Source organism: Drosophila biarmipes, unplaced genomic scaffold (genome assembly GCF_025231255.1).
Source record: "Drosophila biarmipes strain raj3 unplaced genomic scaffold, RU_DBia_V1.1 ptg000004l, whole genome shotgun sequence".
Classification (NCBI taxonomy): domain Eukaryota; kingdom Metazoa; phylum Arthropoda; class Insecta; order Diptera; family Drosophilidae; genus Drosophila; species Drosophila biarmipes.
In genome coordinates, this window is record NW_026114526.1 from 3,110,406 (window position 1) to 3,135,334 (window position 24,929).

The window sequence follows — 24,929 nt, forward strand, 5'->3', positions numbered from 1 at the left end:
AAGGATCCGTCACTGACAATTTTATCAATCTCAATTATGAAATCAGTAAAAACATTTCAGATATGAGATACCGAATACTAAAGTAAGTCGAAACTGAGCAATCGAAAATCAACATGCAAGTCCCATTTCGTACAGATATAAAAAGGGAAATCACTTTAGTTCACGACAGACCCATTTACGGAAAACAATATCCGTTTTCGTTGACGGTCGCCGATTTCGTTAATAACCAAATCAGTAGAATGCTTACAGAAGGAATACTAAGACCAAGTCGCAGACTTGTAGTCTTCAGTAATATTGGTACCACAGAAAGGCCAAAACGAGGACGGAAGACCTAAATTAAGACTAGTTATTGACTATAACAAAAAAGGAAGCTAACTTTGGCAAGCCGAAGTTTGTATACCAGTGCAGTTATATGAAATAATCAACTTAGTAAGACCATGTGCAATTTTTAAGGATTGAAAAATTATTTCATTCTTTTTTTTAGACCATTTTTTTTTACATCTATATGGCAGAGTATAAAACCCTAACGAAATATTTAGGAGGACATCAAGGCAAATTCTCAAAAAGAATGTCAACTAAAATGTAAATTCAGCTGGATGAATCAGCTACAAAAGCTTTTAACGAGCTAAAAGAAAATCTCGTTGCTCAAATCGAACTGGTTCAACCAGACTAGCATAAAATATTTACATCAACCACTATTGGCGCGATACTATCTCTAGAAGGTAAATCATTAACATTTATTTCAAAAACCCTGTTCTAAAACTGAGCAAGTCTGTGCAACTACTAATCAACCATTATCTTTTTCAATATGGGATACAAATCCAAATATAGAAAAGAAACGCTGGTATTCATTAAAAGAAAGTTTCACAAAAAGTTGTATATAAACCAGTAGTTGCCGACATGGATGCAGATTAACACTTTGTCCTATAGAGAGCAGTTTGAAGCACCCGAGTCTGATCAAAAAACTCTGCACTCAGCAGAAAGTAGTTTCGAAAATATAATTGAAGAAACAAAAAAACCTTTACGCCAGTTTATGACTCAGTTATTAATAGCTTAAGCTAGGTTCACAGCCCTTGAATCTCGTAATGTATTTAATAATACCAGATATATAATCAAGTATGACACTCCGGAAAATTTGGTTTTAATTTGAAGAGAATATTTACAGCAAAATGTCACAGTCGGTATCCATTGTAGACTTGAAGATTTTTATACAATTCAAAAACTTTTAAAAGAAAACTGCGTAAAAAAATTACTTTACACGAGGACATTCCTTCAATATGTAGAAAATAATGAAGACCATGCCGTCATAAATTATGACACATAATAGAAGAAACAAATAGTACACCTCACCGCGGATTAAATGAAAACTATAAACAAATATGATAGACTGCCCCAAGTTATTCGCAAAATTAAAAGAATATAAAAAAATTGCATAATTTGTAATCGAAACAATTATAATAGACACCCAGTGCAAACTCCTATCGGAGAGGCACCTATCCCGGAAAGAGAAGGTAAAAATTTGCATATCGATACTTACTATTCCCAAAATCTTATATATAAAATAAATTAAATGTAGAAACTAAAGGTTCGGAAATTGTAAAACAATTTTTATTAGCAAAAAACTTGATGATAGGCAACGACCAACAACCAAAAAACAAGTAGTTAGAGAAAATCATCCTAATAAGGTCACTATAAACATCCAAAATCGTACGGTTCATAAAGACAATATTAAATAATAAATATTTTGTTCTAAATTCCACATAATGATTTTATTGATTACGTATTATTGATGCTAGCAACAACCAAATCCGAAATCATAGATTACACAAACCATGATTTTTTTCTATACAAGGATACAAAACACGTTCTAACTTATGAATCTTACGCCGACCTTTTCCACATAACTAATTTAAGTCTATATAAAAACATAATTCAACTCGACTATAAGCAATCAGAATTCATAGTAAAAAATGTCCTATGACTAAAATTGATATCTCGCAAATAACACCCAATAGAGCTAAAAAGGGAATCAACGCATTAGGTACACTCTGGAAATGGATGGCAGGAACGGCTGACCATAATGATTTGATAACAGACAACGTAATAAGATTAATGATTTAATCCATAACAATAACAATCAATTTGTAATTAATTCAAAATTTTCAAAGAAATAAAAGCCCTATCTGAAAATCTTAAATCAGTATTTTTAAAGCAATAATTCCCGCTTAGAAAACAACGCCTTCGGTTGCTAACTTACGATCTTATGAATTTAATGGACACAATTACAAAAATGGATCTATTCAACACAAAAATTCTAAACATCGAGGAAATCTTTATACAAAAACCTGCAGTAATTGCAGACATATTACATATTTCCAAATTTAAAATCGCCATACACCAATATTTAATTTTAATTTATATATAAAATAACGCACAATCCATCCCACATTATTATTTTATCTCTAATTTTAAGACAGAATTATTTAATAATTATGGCACTTTAAGCACAGACAGCTGTTGTTTTACCAGACTACTAAGTGGAAAAAAATCTCTACCATAGACCATAAATATTGGAATATATCGCTGCTAAACAATATAATAATTTCTTTATCTCCGAATATCTTGTCTAATGATTTGGAACATACATTTAAAAACAAAAACATTAAACAAACTCAAATCCTAAAACCGTTAATATTGATCATATTTACATTAATATATTTAATTATCACGTCTTTATTATAATTCAAAAAATATCTAATACGCAAACCACGACAAGCGAAAATAATACATCTAACAACACAAATACCATTGAAGATAAAACTGTTGTCGAGTTCACCACTCATTTAAACTCGCTTTATCCATCAGCTCCAATTAATCGGGACGATTTAATTTAGGATGGGGGAGTTATCCAAGCCAAGATCCCAGGCTGCTTACGCAATTCATAAACAACTCCTAGCTGGGAACTTCTTAATCAGCTTTCTTCTAACTAACTAACTAGCTAACTTCGATGCAGGGGGGTATTTTGAAACACTTGTTGAAGATATAAGATAGTTGTTCGATCGCTACCGAACTTGTTATTTTTCACTGGGCGCAGTATCAGAATGAAGATAAGACGGTTGAATTTGGTTGCGGATTTATTCTTAGAAAAATAAGCGTTCGGTGTTTTTTATATTTCGTTAGCTTTGAATTTTTGGTCCAACATACTTCCCTCATTGAAAGTACGCAGATCATTCAATTACAATCAAAAGGAAGAGAGGAGGTATGCAGCTCCATGACTAGTACCCGTTGGTCCTTGGGCGAGATCCAGCAATCCAGTTGCTAAGTTCCAGCATTGCTGAGGAAGATTGTCTTCGTGTACAATTACGAACTGATCCACTTGGATATTAGCTTGCGGCTTGGTCCACTTACCACGAGCTTAATGAGAATGGATGTAATCCCTTTTCCAACTGCGCCAGAAATATTGTTTGATGAATGTCACGCGTTGCCATCTAGGGAGGAAGCGCAACTTGGAACCTTGGTCTTCCTCTGAACAAGAAAACATTAGTTGTTAGCTAAGTAACTAGTTCGATGTAGGTAGCTGTCGCAAAGCAAACAAAAATTAAAGTTTTATAGGGTGACTTGCTTTGAATTTTGTACGGGAGCAGGAAGGGCGAACTCCTGATATTAGAAATGGGCGATGCCGTACAGTCGACGCGGAGGGAAATTTCCGATGATTTGTGACATGAGGCGAGGCTTGTAATAGAAGCAGTACAAGCGTTACCGTACCACTTAATGCATAAGATCTCTACCGTTGATTACCCAAACCTTACCGTAAAGTAATTGTAGCAAGCCCTTCGCTCCTGCGTGTAACTTGGAACGATGGATAAATTCGGCGTACAATCTGATAAAGCGATCTTGCCTAGGTAGAACGACTAGATGTTTAGCGCTATATAGTGATTCCAATTGTCCAATATTCCTCCTATCACCACGATTAGGATTGCATTGCCCACGTTTATTTAGTCAAAATATCATGTAAGTCCTTGAAGGATGGTTCTTTAATAATAGGTCGATTTATTTGCTGAAAACTGCTGAATTAGTGCTAAAATTCTTTAAAAAGTATGACTTAGCTCGTTCACTGACTCATGAACTACCTCTCAAACAGTTGAATTTCTTACTTCGGGAACTCTATTAAATGCTCGATAAACAAAGGAAAGGGTATGCAAAATACGCAAGTGTAATGATTATCGGTTGATAACATCATCTATAATGCACAATATGTTTCAAAGGTTTGCCTATCATAGATTTGAGATTCCTCTCGACGTTTGACTGAAGGGGTGGATTCACTGGACTATTTTTTCATGAGGACGATAAGCCCACGCCAGTCGAGATACTTCACATAAGACCGTCCGTCTAGTAGAGGTCCCAGAACACTCGAATTCGAATTGGAAAATTAATACATCGCCAGATGGTTGCCATGCCTATCCAAGCATTTTCGTTGATTTTAAGTCCTCCAGCTACATTGAAAGTTTGCCTACTGATGAATTGCCTAAAATGGATGAATTGCTATTGAAGTTGGTCATCGTCAAACTCCGAGGCCGTAGCTTACAGTGGTGGGGTTTAAATAAATGGGGCTCTCCCTTATCAATGCTCTTTATGGTTGACTCGGGACCTGTTGTAATGGCGTAATGTTTGCGGTGATTCCTTGATTGTAAGCCAAGCTGTAATGCGCTTGTCAGATCCAATGGCAACGGTGGTTTCGTAATGCTGTTCACAAAGCCTTTCTTCTTTGGTAAGCGTTTGTAAAGATTTCATCTAAAAAGGGTTAATCTTTAACAAAATTGCAATTGTATCGCTCGGGCACAGAAGGTAACATCGTACATCCACTAATATCGCAACCAAAACTTGTATTGATGAGCGTGGGCATATTTGAACCCAACTATGGCTTCGAAGAATTCTTTAATTCCGATCAGAATGTCGACTTTGCTGAGTTGATAGAATATTGGATCAGCTAGGTCCCCCCTCGCATTGCTGTGCACAAATGGATGCGATCATTGCGAAATTTGAGATTTGAGGGTGGTGTTTACGTTGTAATAGTACGTTGCCTTGGAGTATCCGAAATATCATTGATAGCTTAACTGATGCGGCATTTTGATAACTGTAGAGTTTTGGATGTGATCAAGTTTAACTCCGAACCTGAGTTAAACAACGCTCCCACTAACTGAAACTGCCCGGTTCCATTCATGATACGGACTACCGCTGTTGGTATTTTCTTGCGATTCGTGCCATGTGGGTCTTCTAGCTGGAGAGCTGCTGCCTGACTTTGATGCGAAACTGTTTGAAGACCTTCGATTGATGCGGCATGTTGTTTGCTTGAGAATTCATTTGGAAGAATGTGATGCGACGTTTGGCATACCCTGCACCTTGAATTCGATGGACGCTCGGCTACGGTGTGGGATTTATATAAACAATTGAAGCTAAGCTTATTTTAGCAAATGGCTTTCTGTGATATATATAATGGTTTGCTAAGTTGCAGTAATCGCAGCTCGCTTGGGTAGTAACAAATGACGACTTCGGCATTTGACATGAATCCCCTTGGCGGGTTTTTATTGAGATACGTTGACGACCTTCTAAAAACTGGCATCGGTGAGTGAGTGTCGTCCCAATTAGGGAGCTGATCCAAAAATTTTTTCCATCGTAGCTTAGTTGCGTGTCTGCATCTACCATTGTGAGATCCAGGTGGTCATAATCGCATTCATAATATCATTCGCACAACCCAAAGATAAGAAAGACCATCGAATAGCTGACTATGTATCGATTAGACGCTGAAGTTCTACCGCACCTGGCTTGACGATTGGTAATAGAGTCTATAAATATAAGGGGTAGTTATCGTCTGTTACTTGATAATTCAAATGCTGGTCCTGACAAACCATCCAACCAATAATTGAATGTGTCGATTTAATTTAAATTTTAAACGCGGCAGTCGGGGGATGTGTGCGCTCGTAGTTGTGTTGAGAAAACTAAAGTCCTGGAAGCTAGAGCGTCGTTTGTTATTGATAAGTGATTTTAATTTTCTTTTTGGTCTCTACAAGTTAGATTTCACCTACGGCGCGTCCGTCGACGCCGAAATCTAACTCTTAATTTCTGGTTGAAAGTAGGGAATTTGCATGTGCAAATTCTGCTGTTTCTTTTGAATTGGATTCAACGAGGTCCGCTACTGGTTTGATATTTTGTTCTCAATTTTAGATCGTGGTAGCCGCAAAAAAAACTGCTTGTTGCTGGGACTCGTGTCAGTCTTGTTGGTTGGACTCATGGCGTTAAGCGCGATGAACCTTATGCGATAACTTGAAAAAAAACAAATTGTCAAATGCGTATGCACAAATTTCAGAGAAAGCTCCCCAATCAGTGGTAAAGCTTATGCATGCACAGATCCCCTCAGTTTCAAAATAAAAGTTTCCTTGGGTAATCCCCCGGGATTCCAACGGGGATATGTCCTCGCGAAAAATTTCTTGAGATGCCTTTTTTTTCGACGGGAAAATGCACAAAACATTTTTTCGAAGTCTCTTCGGATTTTTCCTGTCCACTGCAAGGGACGCGTCCCATGGACTTTCACCTGCAAGGAACACGTCCTAGGGAAATCCTATCGGAAATTCGCGATTCTTTCATGGAGTTTTCACCTTTCTAAATATTGATTTTGAAATACATACATATTAATTTTACATATTTCAATTAAATTGTATCATTAATTGTATCATTAAAAACAAATTATCTAGAAAAAAAAACATAGATTTAGATTTTTTTTTTAGATAATTTGTTTTTAATTTTTTTCATAGCGTTTCTTAAACATTTATCCCATTTGGCCAAAGCTCCTGAAAAAAAAATAATGTGTGTTTAAAAAATGTGTTATTGAAACTGTGTAAAACCCGTTGAGGGATTTCATCGCGCCACTTTCGAGTAAGGGAACCAGAACCTTCTGGGTTAAAATCTACATTTTGACTTCATTTTTTGTCAAAAAAAAAAAAACAATTTTATTATTAAATATAAATTTGGCGCAGCGCACAATTTAAACAGCTGCTGCTTCTCTTTTCATAACTCAAACCGAATACACCAGTTCTTCTTCTTTTTTTGTTTTCTTTCTGAACATAACGGAGAGACGCAAAAAAAAACGGACGAAGGTTGCTCTCTGAGAGCCGCGGGTAGGCAGATTATAAGACACAGAAAGAGAGGGTAATATCCGAAGATCTGCCTCTCTTTTTTGCCGAACTGCTTTTGTCGGAAGTCTTCTACGCTGGTCCAAAATCGGTGCTGACGTCGACAACAGCATACAGTTCTAGGCAGATAAACAATACACAAAGCTTTTTGCGCTCGGACATGATCCGTCGACCGGACTGTGGAACTGAAGGGAGAGATAACGAGTATGCAGTGGGTGTATACTCACGGCACGCGTTTGCGTTTGTGCTCTGCGACGAAGTTCTTCCTCCGCTTGGCCGTGTATATGTTGGCCACGGCAAGCGATTACAAATTGCTGATTGGGAGAGGGATGAGGAGTTATGTAATCCTGGTGATCCAGAACAATGATGTACTCCGTATTCCCCAACGCTGGCGATGGTTTGTGTTCGAACAGGCGGACAATGCTGTTGATGTCTCTCCATCGATTCTGTTGAAGTACTTCTGTTTGGTTGGCGCAAACGTCGCCCTACAGCCATTTTTTTAATCTCACCGCATTCTTGACTGCGTCCTGTCACGGTCGCCGAAATGTTTGATCGCTGCCGAGCTTCTTATTGATCACATTAGAAGAATAAAAATAAGACGGTTGCATTTGGCACAAGTTTAATATTAGAAAAAAACGCGTTCGGTGCATGCCATATTCAAGAACAAGAAGTGTCAGAGCTGCGGTAGTTCAGCTGATATGCCACACCTTTTGCAACATTAGAAGACAGTAGTTGCGACGAGTTAGCTACAGTTCACAGAGATGCAACTTAGTTACAATAGGTATTCAAAATATTACGTTAGCTTTGAATTGTGCTCCGACAATAGTTTAACAGCTCCATTTATGGATCAGATTAAATGCAGCAGTAGCGTCATCTATGTCAGGCCTACAAAAGGGTAATGGGTAGGCAGTGGGTCTAGAAGAGAACAGTAGAGGCAAATCTCAAGCGCTCCTAGAAATGCACCTTGCCTCAAGACCGAGGTTACTGGCGGGTCGTCATCGGCGGATGCTGTTTTTCCATGTTCGGCAGCGGCTGAGTACGGACTTAGTTAACCGCAGTTCAGTTCTCGTGTAACCTTTTAATTGCCGGAAGAAAATTTTAAATTATTTGATTTGCGGTTGGTTTGTGCCAAGAATGGTGAGTCTATAAAAGAAAAAGGGAACTTTTATTCAGTCCCCAAAAAAGCGCTGGGGAAGGAATGACCATAACAGAAGTAGAATTTGACCAACGCTTTATAAACCCAAGAACACTCAAGGCTTTGTTAACAGTGGACATAATGTGGCAGTCGAACTCATGTTTATTGTCCAGAAGAACACCTAAATCGTTAACTGAATATATACGGTCAAGTAGCGTACTTTTACGAAAGTAAAAGTAAAAAGTCATAACGTCGCACTTAAGGCAGTTTACATTTAAAAGGTTGTTATCATACCATCCAAGAAAATAATCAATATCTGACGGTAAGTTAAGTCCCGACGCTATATTATTATATGATAAACAAAGCTTAACATCATCAGCATACATTAGTACACGAGAATGTGTTATGATTAAGGAAAGGTCGTTAATGAACAAAGTAAACAGCAAAGGGCCCAAATGACTACCCTGAGCCACTCCAGATGTCATGTAGATCAATTTTGAAACAGCATTCTTGAATATAACCCTCTGAGTCCTACCATTCAAGTTACATGAAATATAAAATAATAAATTACCAGGAAACCCAAGCTGATATAATTTAAATAAAAGAAGAGATTGGCTGACGGAGTAAAAGGCCTTACTAAAATCTGTATGTACAATGTCAGTCTGTATTTTTTTCTTAAATCCATTTATTACAATAGATGTCAATTTAAAAGGGTTGGTCGTGCTCGATTTTCTCTTAACAATATGCAAGGAACATAAATGCTGCAAATGAGAAGTGATAATACGTTCAAATGCTTTAGGAATTGCCGACAATTTAGAAATACCTCTATAATTTTGGGCATCCGCCTTCGCACCTGTTTTATGAATTGGAATAATAAAAGTGTCCTTACAGGTAGAAGGAAAAACTGATGATGAAATAGACAAATTAAAAAGTTTAAGAATCGGTTTACAAATGGTTGACGCACAATACTTAAGTCTTTTACTCTGCCGTTGAATCCTGCACATTGGACGTACATCATCGAATCGCAGAGCCAGCAAAAAATAAAGGAGTCTTTAATTGAAGACGCAAATGTACAATTTTTCTTAGAACAGAGAAGGGCCATTATAAGAAAACAAAAAGAAAAATTAAATGATATAGAATATCAAAAATATCTCAAAATAAATTTGGCAGCAGGATCAAATTCAAAATCACAAAGGCACAAAACGCAAAAAAAAATAAGAGCGCGAGATCGCGAAAATATATCAAACGTAAGGGAGCCCCGAAAGAAAAATATTCAATCAACTGAGCGTGGCTTGTGCAACACTTTCAACTAACTAAATCAAGCAAGAAAGAGAGAGAGAGTTACAGAAATAGCACCGAAAAAGTCTACCAGGTTTATAGAGAGCAGGTTACAGTTATAAAATAGAGCGAGGGAGATTGAGAGGGAGTAAAAGAGTTTAAGCAAGTTTAGGAGCGTAAGTTACACAAACAAAGCCATGAAATTAAACAAATCTAATAGAAATGTTAAAATAACTATAAACACGTACCCGTTTACTGAGAGATCTATTTAAAATTACTAGCGCAATTGTTAGGCTAAGCTTTGTAAATAAATACACACAGAACACTCGCACAAAATCACTGAAAAAGACAACTCCGAGCACAAAAGTAAACACAGCGACGCTAAATCAATTTTAGAAAAATTGTATACATCTTTTTTAAATTTTATAACCTAAATACAATTAACTGCAGACACAGCTAAAAGTTTTTATAAAATATTATTTCAATAAACCAGTAAAGTGAAAAACAAGGCAGAACGCTATAGTTGAGGAGAGCAGCAAAGCTGTATTTTAGGGCGCCACGTGCCGACTGTTTCAGTAGATGTTATGTGGGCGGCAGACTGTAAGCGTTGGAGTGGGCGTGGCACTGAAACAAACTTGTGCTGCGCAGGAAGCTGCATGACAAATTGGTTCGTTCTAGCTTCTATAGTTTCCGAGATCTCAGCGTTTATACGGAGAGAAGGACATGGCTAGGTCGACACTGGTAAGGAATATACATATTTTATGGGATCGAAAACGCTTCTTTTCACCTGTTACATACTTTTCGACGAATCTGGTAAGCACTTTTACTCTACGAGTAGAGGATATAATAATTTAAATTGATCTCAATTTATTACTGCATATATAATACAACTATTTTTACCGACACATCTATATTTTGTATTTACGGCTATATCACTTCATCAAAAATATTGTGAGTTTAATAACTCCGCACAAATAGAAGCGGAGATCGACTGTACGGAGGCCTGCCAGTTGCTGGATACGGAAGTAATACGCGTTTTAAAGGCACTGCGGGAAAAGAGAGTTTGAAAAGTACAGTTTGAGAGAATTTGCAAAGCACAGCTCGTAAAAGTTTGGAGGCCAAACGCTGTTTCATGCCAGCCGTCGTTTTGCTGGTTACATGTTACCTTACAAACAAGAAAGGAAGTTATCTTAAGCAAGCCGAAGCTGTATACCCTTGCAGTTATAGTTACTTATAATTTTTTCATATTATTTTCCCACCAATTTCTCGATTGTTCCTATGAGAGCTATATGATGTTATTTCCAAGCTAAGAAGGTTATATGTCAAAAGCACCAAAGCTATAATTTTTATATATTATTTTCCCACCAATTTTCCGATCGTTCCTATGAAAGCTATATGATATAGTCTTCCGATTTTTATAAAATTTAGTTCGAAATTCAGACCTAATTAAAAAATGTTATTTCCAAGCTTAGAAGGTTATATGTTAAAAAACACCGAAAATACAATTTTTTTTACATTTTTTCCCCAATAGTTCCTATGGGAGCTATAAGATAAAGTTGTCCAATCCGGCTGGTTCCGACTTATATATCTACTACTTATCTACTGCAATAGAAATAAGACTTTTGGGAAAGTTTCAGCCCGATAGCTTTAAAACTGAGAGACTAGCTTGCGCAGAAATGGACAGACAGAGGGACAGTCGGACATGGCTAGATCGAATCGTCTAGTGACGCTGATCAAGAATATACGAGGTGTGTTCAAAAAGTAAGGTGACTTTGTATTTTCAAGAAAAACTATTAATTTATTTATCAATATTAATGTTGTCCCCTTCAAAGTAATCCCCCTCAGATACAATACACTTATCCCAACGGTTTTTCCAATCCTCGAAGCACTTCCCATAAGCACTTTTCGGTAAAGCCTTGAGCTCTCCCAGCGATGCAGTCTTTATCTCTTCAAATCTCCGTCCTTTCATAGGTCTCTTTAGTTTTGGGAACAAGAAAAAGTCACATGGGGCCAAATCGGTGAATATGGTGGCTGAGGAATTATTGTGGTGTTTGGCCAAAAAATCTCTCACAAGCAAAGATGAGTGAGCAGGGGCATTATCGTGATGCAAAAGCCATGAATTGTTTTTCCACAATTCTGGACGTTTCTTTCGTATTGCTTCTCGCAAACGGCGCATAACTTCCAGATAATACTGTTTATTGACCGTACGACCATATGGTAAGAACTCCTGAATCGCCACGCCATGGTAATCGAAGAATACAGTGATCAAAACTTTGACATTTGATCGAACTTGGCGTGCTTTTTTCGGTCTTGGCTCACCTGGGCTCTTCCATTGTGACGATTGGGCTTCGGTTTCGAATTCAAAACCATATACCCATGATTCGTCACCAGTTATGACCCTTTTGAGTAAATCTGGGTCGTCGTTGACGTCATCCAACAGCTCTTGAGCGATGCTCATGCGACGGTTCTTTTGGTCAAAATTCAGCAATTTTGGAACATACTTCGCTGACACACGACTCATGCGCAAAACGTTTGAAAAAATTTCATGGCACGAGCCAAGCGATATACCGACATCTTCAGCAACTTCTCTGATAGTGATTCGACGATTTTCCAAAACAATTTTCTTTACTGCTTGAACGTTTTCATCAGTTGTTGACGTGCTTGGGCGTTCAGAGCGAGGCTGGACATTGGCATCTTCCCGGCCATCTTGGAAGAGTTTGTACCACTTGTAAACATTTTTTTACTCAGAACAGTGTCACCGTATGCCACTGTCAACATTTCAAGTGTTTCGGAGCACTTAATTTTATTTTTTACACAAAATTTGATGCAAATCCTTTGATCCATATTTTTCGATAGCAAAAAATCGCTGAGCACGCAAAACAACTTGTTACCTTTACGCCTCTCACAACTAAAAAAAAAGGGATTCAATTGAAACTTGGTACAGATGTTAGGGAAGAGTGTACCAACATAAAAAAACAAAAAAATTGATAATCGAAAATATGTTGCCCGCGAAATTTGAAAAGTCACCTTACTTTTTGAACACACCTCGCATATATTTTATGGGGTCGAAGACGTCTCCTTCTTTGCGTTGCGAACTTCTGACTGAAATTTGTATACCCTCTGCAAGGGTATAATTAAATAAAAAGAAAAAATAAAACCAAAGAAGCGCTTGGGAGGAAGAATTTATTTTAAATACAAATTGAACAAGAAGTCTTTTTATCCGGCAATTATAAAAGAGGGTAGGGTAGTGGACACTCCTAGAGATCCTTAGGAGGAACAACTGAACCAAAGAATCATGAGAGGGTGTGCACTTCGTAATTACTTTGCTTACTAAATGGAGAGAATCATCATTATTGTGGTTTTACTTTTTTCTTTTATTTGTTGTCTATTATTCTTCCCAAAAAATCAAAGTACAGAAATCCTAATTTCTGTAGGATAGCAATTGATCAATTTTAACGTGGCGGCTCGCATTAATCAATCACACACTTTAAGACGAAGAAATGGAAAGCCGAGGACAGCAGCCACTTTGCATACTTGCTATTCTCCCACCAGCTCTTTCATATTATTCGTTCGTTATGTGCTACATTATTAGCAGTAAAAATTTTACTAACGAGAAATTAATTGCACATAGAAGTGTATAAAATATTCTTAAAACTAATTTATTTAAACGTAAGGATGTTTTTTTTTAACAGATTTGTTAAATGTCTATACCAATATTCAGGGCACCGCCTGTTGTTGTGGTATCTTAGGCCGGATCATCATTGTGGACTTCTTTAACGTATAGTCCCAGCCTCTCCAACGGAACCAAACAATTCCTTGACGAGCAGTTAGGTCTTGCGGATCATGAAGATATAGACCATTTAGACCCCTTCCGCAGGATTTCCACCACCAGCCACCCTAGAAAATTAAAAAAAAAAATTTAATTTTAAATCTAGCGCGCACATACTGCCAACAAAAGTATACAATTTTAAAACTAAAACCATTAACGATAGAGATTTGGTAATTCTCATTTAGAAGCAAACAGAAATACTCGTATTTTTATTCTTTAAGTGGTAATGGTTATTCGACTGATCTAAGCTTACGTTTAATTTTTTGTGTCAAAAATCTTTCCTGTGCGGACCTTTCTTTAAAAAGTTAAGAAGCGATTGGAATACTGATTGAGCATAAATTTTGGAGCAAAATCGCCCGCTTGGGATATTGAATGTATACAATAATTTGAGAGTAAGAGTGCCATTCAGGGTACGATACTTAGTGAGCTTATGTTCTTGAAGAGCGACATCAGCTGCTCCGGATGTAGATTGTTTACATTAACTTTGTGTGGGATCGCTTACGCTGAATATTCTTACTATATTTCTTGGTACATAACTGAATACGTGAATATGTCACTACCCTCTCCCTAAAAAGGGTTGCTTGGTATAGCATTTCAGGGTACAATGCAGGCATAGTCTACCTGATACCAACTACGGTGGGGATAAGGAACTATTTTAAAGATGTTAATAATTTTCTCATTAAGAGGGATATGTGAAATAAGTAGTAATTTGTTTTTTTTTTTTTGGTCAATCAAATTTGATGTTGTGGTTAAAAGTATATTTTGACTTTCAATGCTTTCCAGTTTATCATATGTGACTTATTTTGGCTTAAAAAGTCCAAGACTGGAAAGTTGCATGCCCATTTCTATGTATTCAATAAATTGCACGAGTTCATAAAAAAGTGTAAGTGATTTTTTATATCTTGCCTTATTTTACTTCCTCTTCATCGGATGAATTGATTATTCGGATTTTTTTATAAATTGCCTTATGTAGTCTTTTAAAGTCTTTTATACAATTTTTCGCCGTATTGAGTTGTCATTCAATTGCTTCTGCTTCGAGCCATCGCTTTAGAGTCAAGCTAAAGAAAGTTCCGTCTCAATCTGCCTTAAGGAATTTGAGTTTACCTGATTAACAAACTGAGTGCAACTGATGTAATGTTTTCCCTTTAGATGAATAAATATCTACCACAAAATTGTCTCGACAATGTTCAGGGTTGGGTGTGATTTTTAAAAGGCATTTTTGTGTGCTCTGTGTTCTGTTTTAGCCAAATTGCGTATGTTGCATTCATTTATTATATTCTGAATTAATTATTGGCGGGTTGGAAAGATAAATAATTTTGTCATTTTCTGTAACAGGGTGAGATATAATTTCTTTGAATTCGGCGGATGAACAAAAATTCTTTAGTAGGTAGAGGATGCGAATTACTTTAGTATAGGTGGTATAAATAATTTCTGTATATGTCCTTTGAATAATTTCGAAATCTACATCACTCTTAATATAAATGGTAATGTTTTTTACCCTTGCAGAAAGTATAATGATTGACAGATGGATAGACGGACGAACAGACGGACATGGCTAGATTACGGTGTCGGAAACGTCTCCTTCACTGCGTTGCAAGCTTCTGACTGAAATTATTATACCCTCTGCAAGGATATAAAAATATGATATAATAAATATATGTTTGTTGTTTTTCAATTGTTTCTGTTTCTGAATTTCGAATTAAATTTTATCAATATGACTATATCATATAGCTGCCATAGGAACGATCGGAAAATTAGTGGTAAAATAATATGAACAAATTATATCTTTGTTGTTTTTCAACATATTCAACATATATATATTGGAAATAACATTTTTTCTGTAGTTCTGAATTTCAATTTAAATTTTATCGAAATCGGACGACTATATCATAAAGCTGCCATAGGAAAATTAGTCAGAAAAAATGAACAAATTATATCTTTGGCGTTTTTAACATATAACCTCCTACGCTTAAAAACAACATTTTTTAATTAGTTATGCATTTTGAATTAAATTTTATCAAAATAAGGACGACTATATCATATAGTTGTCATAGAAACGATCGGTAAATTGGTGGGAAAATAATATAAAACAATTTATAGCTTTGGGGCTTTTTGACATATTATCTGTTAATATTGGGAATATAATTTTTGTATATTCTTAAGAATTTCGAATTCAATTTAATAAAAATCGGACTACTTTAACATATAGATGTAAAAAAATGGTCTGGAAAAAAGAATAAAATAATTTTTTTTTTAATATCACTGAAGTCAACAACAATCCTTAAAAATTCCTCATGGTGTTCTAAAGTTGATTATTTCTTGTAACTGCAAGGGTATACGAACTTCGACTTGCCGAAGTTAACTTCCTTTCTTGTTATGAATAAAACAATCAAGTAAAATCTGTTTCGAACGTCATTACGATATATTGAACTGTGGCAATGGAGTTACCGAATATGGTTGTTGTCTATTTTATTTTTATCGGACAAATGAAAATTATTTATTTCTTAAAACAGTTTATTGCTTTAATAATAGGGTTACTATAGTCTTCTTCTGCACAATGTTGAGTAACTTCAGTATGATGATTTTCTTCAATTTTAATTCTTGAAAATCTATCAGCAACTGAATTTTCCTTTCCTTTAATGTAGTTGATTTTAAATAGGTATTTGTTAAATTTAGCTCTCCATTTCTGTCACTTGGAATTCGGTTCATTTAAGGTAAGCAACCATCTAAGAGGTTGATGGTCACTTGCAATGAGAAAACGTCGTCCTAGTATATAATATCGAAAAGTTGTTGTGACGAGTAATTCCTTTTTGATAGCACGTGTTCATTAGGTGTTCTGATTATAAAAGATATGAAATGGCCAAGGGCTAAGTTACTGGCATCTGTGGTTGAAATGAATTTTTGATTTCTGAAGATTTTGTGTATCTTTTTTTGACCTTTTTTTTAACATTCGGTTATGGGTTTTGCTATGTCTGCATAGTTTGAGATAAATTTTTGATAATAGCCGTTTAAAACAAGGAATGCTCGGATCTTTTTTACTTTTGTTAAAATTGGATATGAAACTACGTCCTTAACTTTAAGGGGGGCTTGTTATATGCCATAAGGGGTTATGATGGGACCAGCTTTTCTTTTTTAAGAATTCACATTTGTCTAGCTGCAAAATCGCCCGCTTGGGATATTGAATGTATACAATAATTTGAGAGTAAGAGTGCCATTCAGGGTACGATACTTAGTGAGCTTATGTTCTTGAAGAGCGACATCAGCTACTCCGGATGTAGATTGTTTACATTAACTTTGTGTGGGATCGCTTACGCTGAATATTCTTACTATATTTCTTGGTACATAACTGAATACGTGAATATGTCACTACCCTCTCCCTAAAAAGGGTTGCTTGGTATAGCATTTCAGGGTACAATGCAGGCATAGTCTACCTGATACCAACTACGGTGGGGATAAGGAACTATTTTAAAGATGTTAATAATTTTCTCATTAAGAGGGATATGTGAAATAAGTAGTAATTTGTTTTTTTTTTTTTTGCAATCAAATTTGATGTTGTGGTTAAAAGTATATTTTGACTTTCAATGCTTTCCAGTTTATCATATGTGACTTATTTTGGCTTAAAAAGTCCAAGACTGGAAAGTTGCATGCCCATTTCTATGTATTCAATAAATTGCACGAGTTCATAAAAAAGTGTAAGTGATTTTTTATATCTTGCCTTATTTTACTTCCTCTTCATCGGATGAATTGATTATTTGGATTTTTTTATAAATTGCCTTATGTAGTCTTTTAAAGTCTTTTATACAATTTTTCGCCGTATTGAGTTGTCATTCAATTGCTTCTGCTTCGAGCCATCGCTTTAGAGTCAAGCTAAAGAAAGTTCCGTCTCAATCTGCCTTAAGGAATTTGAGTTTACCTGATTAACAAACTGAGTGCAACTGATGTAATGTTTTCCCTTTAGATGAATAAATATCTACCACAAAATTGTCTCGACAATGTTCAGGGTTGGGTGTGATTTTTAAAAGGCATTTTTGTGTGCTCTGTGTTCTGTTTTAGCCAAATTGCGTATGTTGCATTCATTTATTATATTCTGAATTAATTATTGGCGGGTTGGAAAGATAAATAATTTTGTCATTTTCTGTAACAGGGTGAGATATAATTTCTTTGAATTCGGCGGATGAACAAAAATTCTTTAGTAGGTAGAGGATGCGAATTACTTTAGTATAGGTGGTATAAATAATTTCTGTATATGTCCTTTGAATAATTTCGAAATCTACATCACTCTTAATATAAATGGTAATGTTTTTTACCCTTGCAGAAAGTATAATGATTGACAGATGGATAGACGGACGAACAGACGGACATGGCTAGATCGACTCGTCTTGTAACGCTGATCAAGAATATATATACTTTACGGTGTCGGAAACGTCTCCTTCACTGCGTTGCAAGCTTCTGACTGAAATTATTATACCCTCTGCAAGGATATAAAAATATGATATAATAAATATATGTTTGTTGTTTTTCAATTGTTTCTGTTTCTGAATTTCGAATTAAATTTTATCAATATGACTATATCATATAGCTGCCATAGGAACGATCGGAAAATTAGTGGTAAAATAATATGAACAAATTATATCTTTGTTGTTTTTCAACATATTCAACATATATATATTGGAAATAACATTTTTTCTGTAGTTCTGAATTTCAATTTAAATTTTATCGAAATCGGACGACTATATCATAAAGCTGCCATAGGAAAATTAGTCAGAAAAAATGAACAAATTATATCTTTGGCGTTTTTAACATATAACCTCCTACGCTTAAAAACAACATTTTTTAATTAGTTATGCATTTTGAATTAAATTTTATCAAAATAAGGACGACTATATCATATAGTTGTCATAGAAACGATCGGTAAATTGGTGGGAAAATAATATAAAACAATTTATAGCTTTGGGGCTTTTTGACATATTATCTGTTAATATTGGGAATATAATTTTTGTATATTCTTAAGAATTTCGAATTCAATTTAATAAAAATCGGACTACTTTAACATATAGATGTAAAAAAATGGTCTGGAAAAAAGAATAAAATAATTTTTTTTTTAATATCACTGAAGTCAACAACAATCCTTAAAAATTCCTCATGGTGTTCTAAAGTTGATTATTTCTTGTAACTGCAAGGGTATACGAACTTCGACTTGCCGAAGTTAACTTCCTTTCTTGTTATGAATAAAACAATCAAGTAAAATCTGTTTCGAACGTCATTACGATATATTGAACTGTGGCAATGGAGTTACCGAATATGGTTGTTGTCTATTTTATTTTTATCGGACAAATGAAAATTATTTATTTCTTAAAACAGTTTATTGCTTTAATAATAGGGTTACTATAGTCTTCTTCTGCACAATGTTGAGTAACTTCAGTATGATGATTTTCTTCAATTTTAATTCTTGAAAATCTATCAGCAACTGAATTTTCCTTTCCTTTAATGTAGTTGATTTTAAATAGGTATTTGTTAAATTTAGCTCTCCATTTCTGTCACTTGGAATTCGGTTCATTTAAGGTAAGCAACCATCTAAGAGGTTGATGGTCACTTGCAATGAGAAAACGTCGTCCTAGTATATAATATCGAAAAGTTGTTGTGACGAGTAATTCCTTTTTGATAGCACGTGTTCATTAGGTGTTCTGATTATAAAAGATATGAAATGGCCAAGGGCTAAGTTACTGGCATCTGTGGTTGAAATGAATTTTTGATTTCTGAAGATTTTGTGTATCTTTTTTTGACCTTTTTTTTAACATTCGGTTATGGGTTTTGCTATGTCTGCATAGTTTGAGATAAATTTTTGATAATAGCCGTTTAAAACAAGGAATGCTCGGATCTTTTTTACTTTTGTTAAAATTGGATATGAAACTACGTCCTTAACTTTAAGGGGGGCTTGTTATATGCCATAAGGGGTTATGATGGGACCAGCTTTTCTTTTTTAAGAATTCACATTTGTCTAGCTGCAATTTTAAATTGGCTTCTGCAAGATCGGAAATAACTAGTTGTTAAGATATTATTAGTTTAAGATATTAATTATGGGTCCACTTCTATTTGATGTTGAGGGGTATTATAATTTTTATTTTTGTTTTTTCTTTATTTTTTGAATGCATAATATTTGAAGAAGAAACATTGACAAAGTTATGAGTATTTTAAAAAAAGCGGGCAAGTGGTTTTTCGTTTGAATCTTTTGAGCTTAGAGCTTTAAAGACAACAACTCACAATTTTAAAGTCGGCATCCCTCATAATTTTAAAACTCCAGCACCGATCCTTTTGAAATTTTAAGCATTGTTTCTGTACATATTTTACCAGGTAACGCTGTAGAGTTTTTTGTAATCAATATTTTGATTCTATATTGAAAAATTGACGGATTTTTTCCATGAAAATATGTTTTTCACTTCAAGGTCTTCGAAAAAATTAAAATTATAAAAAATTCGATGGCTTTCCCGGGGGAAAACTATTATCTAACAAATGACCTTTTATTTTTTGATTTCTGATGATCCAGCACCGAGGGGCACCAAAATTCAACTCTTCAAATGTCATACTTTAATAAGCCATGTCATACTTTAATGTACCTTTCCTTGAGTAAATACATTTTAACTGTGTCGTCAGGAAAAAAAATCACAAAAACATGGCTATTTTCGGCAATTTTGTTTTTTTCTGATTTTCTGATTTTAATCAAAAAGAGTTACCGCGCTGTTTTTTGTAATTTATAATTCATTGTGCCTTTTTCAACAATTTTCTGCCAATCATTATATCTAAATTATTTGAAAAACTGCTTACATAAAATGGTTCATTTGTTTTAATAATACTATTGGTGGGTAACATAATCAAGTTGTTCATTCATTATTGCTCTTTATTGTTGCTCTTTATTAATCAACCCATGGTGTTGATTGTAGCCATAATACTGTTATTCATAATAATTAGGTTGTAACTCTGCGTATTCGTGCGCGTGGTAAAATCTCAATTCGTCGTTTGGTAACCGGGAAGTAAGTATTTTTATGTGTGGAGGGTTGTTGTTATGGAGTATGTATGTATGTAAGATGGTAGTCCGATAAATACTTAGCCTCCAAAAGAAAAACAAAGATTTTGCAAAAGTGGTAATAATTCGGCATTCTACAGCCCTGTAACCGTTTTGCCCTTCTCCGGGTAGTCGATAGAGATCACACCTTGTGAATACCAAGAAAAGGTTGGCAACACCATTTCGGCCGATGGGACAGTCTTCGCCTTCTTCGGAGCAGGTTCGCCGGGTGAAGTCCACTGTTTTGACTGTTCCTTAATCTCTGGTGTATACCGATGGATCCATGTTTCGTCGACGGTCACGAAACGACGCAGAAACTTCTTCGTATTGCGCTTAAACAGCGTCAAATACTGTTCTGAAGTGGTGATAACACATTTACAGTTTTTTGTCCGGAGTGAGCAAACGCGGAACCCATCGCGCCGTCAGCTTTCTCATGCCCAAAATGTCATGCAGGATATGAGCCACGCGGTCTTTTGACATGCCTACTGTCTATCTTATATATCTATGTATATATCTCTTCAATCGGCGGTATGCCAATACCAGATCGTGGATTTTTGTCACGTCATCCTCCGTAGTAGCCGTTTTCGGTTCACCTAGGCGTGGCTCATGAAAAGCCGACTTTCAACCCCGTTGAAACTCGTTAAAACATAAATTTTAACGGTAACCATCGAAGAATAAGAGTCACCGTATACAGCATCCGTCTACGAGAATGTACTGCATAAATAGTAAATTTCTCTTGCGATAGTGACGCCATCGGGCGGTGAGGGTAAGTACTTATCGCACTGCCCTCGTATGTATTTCCTTTAAAATATGATGTTTGAGGAGTTTACATTTTATTGGAATGTTGTGGGAAAGCATTTTAGTGAGAAATTTGGTTGTGTGTTCATGTATTGGTTGGGTCCGAAATGTTTTGGTACGTGCCACCTAACTTCGTTGTTAGGAAACTGCTGTATATAAGTGGTGCATAAATTGATAAAAATTAGGTTTGAATGGAGGAAAATATTGTGGGTAACTTTGTCGATATTGGGTTTGGGTATTTATATTAAATTTGTCTGATTTATAATTCTGAGTAGGGTTAGAATTATATTTACGATTTTTTTTGGATTTTGATTAAATTTAAAATTAAAATGTTATATTTTATATTGTCTCAATATATAATATATTGTCTCATTTCGTGCAATAGTAATTACCGATCTTAAGTCTGTAATATCATTATGAGCCAAAATAGTAAATAATTGCGTTGGTAATTTTCTGATCAGTATTTGAATATAATTTTTAATGGACTCTATATGAATAAGAAAATCTGGTTGGTTAACTTCCAGATGCAACTTCGAAATCAGTAGTTGTCGTCGTTTATCCGCTTCCTCGCAGAATGCTCTTAGATTTCCTTTATAATTGTCGCTCAGAAGTTCTTATTTTTAAGTTTTATTTTTAAACTTTTTGTTGGGAAAACGAATTGGAATTATAATCAAAATTAAAGGAACCCGTAATTTTTAATCGAGAACTAAATAAAAAAATTTAATTTATTTTCCATTAGAGGTTTTTTTTTCGGATACTTCATTCTACCGGCTGTTCCTGTAATTCCGATTTGGATATTGATTGTACATAAGATTAGAAGCGAAATAGCCCGCTTGGGATATTGATTGTATCCAATAATTTAAGTGTAAAAATGTCACTCAAGGTGCGACACTTAAAATTATTAATGTTATTCAAGAGTGGCATAGCCTGCTTCGGATGTTGATTGCTTGCATTGATTCAGCGTGGCATCGCCTATTCTTGGTTCATAACTGAATATGTGAATATTTCACTATATAACCACTCACGCACTCAAAAAGTATATTGTTTTTAGAATTCTAACTTTAAATAGAGTTATACTTGGGTATTGATACGGGTGTGAGGGAAAGCTGTGAAACTGTAAAGATCTTAACTTACTTAAACACGAAATGAATGAATGAATGAATGAAATTTCAATTTGAGATCAATTTTAATCTGCCAAGTGGCCACCCCTGTTCCGAAGGTCCAAATTTTATAGACATTTCTTACTTTTCCAGTTCACAACGATAAATTTTAAGTTTTACCGTAGTTATATGAGTCACACTATGGAATTTTTGGTACTTTTTCTAAAAAGTTGCACTCAGTCACTATTCTATATCTTTGGAGTGTTTAGGGATATCTTTATACCTAATCGAACAGAAATTATTATGGCTTAAAAAAAATAGTTAAAAATAATCAAACAATAAAACCTCTTTTCGAGGTAAACGTAAAAAAGTTCTGATATCGACTTTTGTGACGAATAATCTTTGTTAATTCGACTAAATAAATAAACTTTCTTAAATGTTTTCATTTTGCAATAGTAGTGTTTTCTGGTAGAAAGGTAGCCTTACGTTTTGATCCCAGTTCAAAATACGAAGGACAAAACCAATTCCATAATATGACGGAAAAAGGAAGTTAATAATTTAATGATCAATGCTTTGCAAGCCCAAGAACACTAATGGCTTTGTTGACAGTCGACATTATGTGCAGGCAAATTATGCATAGGGTTCAAAAGAGCACCTAAATCATTGACTGAATATATACGAACGTGTTACGTATTTTGAAGGAAGTAACTAATATACGTAGGAGTACCTCATAAAAAAGTAATAACGTTGCATTTATGGCAGTTCAAATTTAAAAGGTTGATCTCACACCATTCATCAAAACAATCAATATTGTGTGTAAGTTAAATCCCGACGCTATATCATTGTATGATAAACGAAGCTTAACATCATCAGCAGACATCAATACACGGGAATATGTTATAATAGAGGGAAGATCGCTAATAAACAAAGTAAACAGCAAAGGGCCCAAATAACTACTCTGAGGCAATCCAGATATCACGTAGATCAATTTTGAAACAGCATTCTTGAATATAACCCGTTGAATCCTACCTACCTATCTAACATGAAATACAAGTAAATGGATAAACCCAAGCTGATCTAATTTGAGTAGAAGAGAGTGTTTGACGGAGTCAAACCTTACTAAAATCTGTATAATTAACGTCAGTCGGAATTTTTTCTTAAATCCATTTATTACAATAGATGAAAATTCAAGAAGGATGGCGGTGGTCGATCTTCGCGGGAAGTAACATTAAGTTGCAAATAGAAGTAATAAGACGTTCAAATGCTTTAGTAATTGCCGACAATTTAGAAACACCTCTGTAATTCTGGGCATCCGCCTTTGCACCCTTTTTATGAAGTTTGATAATAAAGGAGTCCTTGCAGATAGAAGGAAAACTGATGATGAAATGACAAATTTCAAACAAAGTTTAAGAATCGGTTTACAAATGGTTGGCGCACAAAACTTAAGCACACATCCAGGAAGTCCATCTGGACCGGGAAAATAATTTGGCGTTTTTGTTGCTAAATCTCTTAAGAGAGAGCTTTCGGTGATCACACGGGAAAAAAATACGATTTGCCCTATTTAAGGGATTAGGGTAGTTTGAATTTGACCAAGCTTTCGAACTATAAGTAGCTTGGAAAAACTCAGCAATTTCAGAATCCGACGGTAGCTCCATTGAGTTTTGACGTACCGATATGAGTTACGCTTGAAATTAACTAAGTTGTAAAACTGTTTAGGGTCACTTAAAAATTCAAATTTACATCGACTTAGATACATAGAATAACAATGACTGTTTAAAACACTTAAATCCGAACGAGCCACCAGATATTTTGAAAAGTCTGCTGGCTAACGACTTGTTTTTACTTTTTATAGGTGTTTGATTTAAGGTTTTTAAATCTTTGAAGTGCATTGGTAAACCAAGCAGGCCTGTTTAGGTTTGAAGGACACCTATCAGAAACGCATTCAGTAAAAAAAGTTTTTAACACTATTTAGAGTAGTTCAGTGTCACATTCAATGTCTGTACAATTGTACAAGTCTGTCAAATTATAATGAGAAATCATATCGTTAATTTTTATACCCTTGCAGAGGGTATAATAATTTCAGTCAGAAGTTTGCAACGCAGTGAAGGAGACGTTTCCGACCTTATAAAGTGTATATATTCTTGATCAGCGTCACAAGACGAGTCGATCTAGCCATGTCCGTCTGTCTGTTATATAAGTTATAAGGAGGTTTTAAGTTTAAAAACACCGAAGATATAATTTTTCAATATCATTTTACCACTAATTTTCCGATTGTTCCTATGGGAGCTATATGATATGGTCGTCCGCTATTGATAAAATTTAATTCGAAATTCAAAGCTAATTTGAAAATGTTATATCCAAGCTTATAAAGGTATATGTTAAAAAACACGAAAGATTTAATTTTTGTTTCAATTTTTTCCCCGATAGTTTCTATGGGAGCTATAAAATACAGTTGTCAGATCCGGCTGGTTCCGACTTATATACTATAGAAAGAAGACTTTTGGGAAAGTTTCAGTCCGATAGATTTAAAACTGGGAGACTA

The 24,929-nt window shown here is 35.1% G+C and overlaps 1 protein-coding gene across 6 annotated transcripts in view; it reads right to left on the reverse strand.

Annotated features, from left to right (window-relative positions):
• Positions 1 to 24,929, reverse strand: part of LOC108032733 (techylectin-5B) — a 405,968-nt gene that overhangs the window by 49,977 nt on the left and 331,062 nt on the right. For 5 of the 6 annotated variants that reach the window (XM_044091525.2, XM_050889669.1, XM_044091529.2 and 2 more), the window contains one exon: positions 13,174 to 13,497. The exons of the other annotated variant lie outside the window; for it this stretch is intronic. In XM_044091525.2, the coding sequence (XP_043947460.1) occupies positions 13,318 to 13,497 (180 nt within the window). In that variant the 3' untranslated portion in view covers positions 13,174 to 13,317. Of the gene's footprint in view, positions 1 to 13,173; positions 13,498 to 24,929 lie in introns of those variants that run through there. 6 annotated transcript variants of the gene reach the window in all.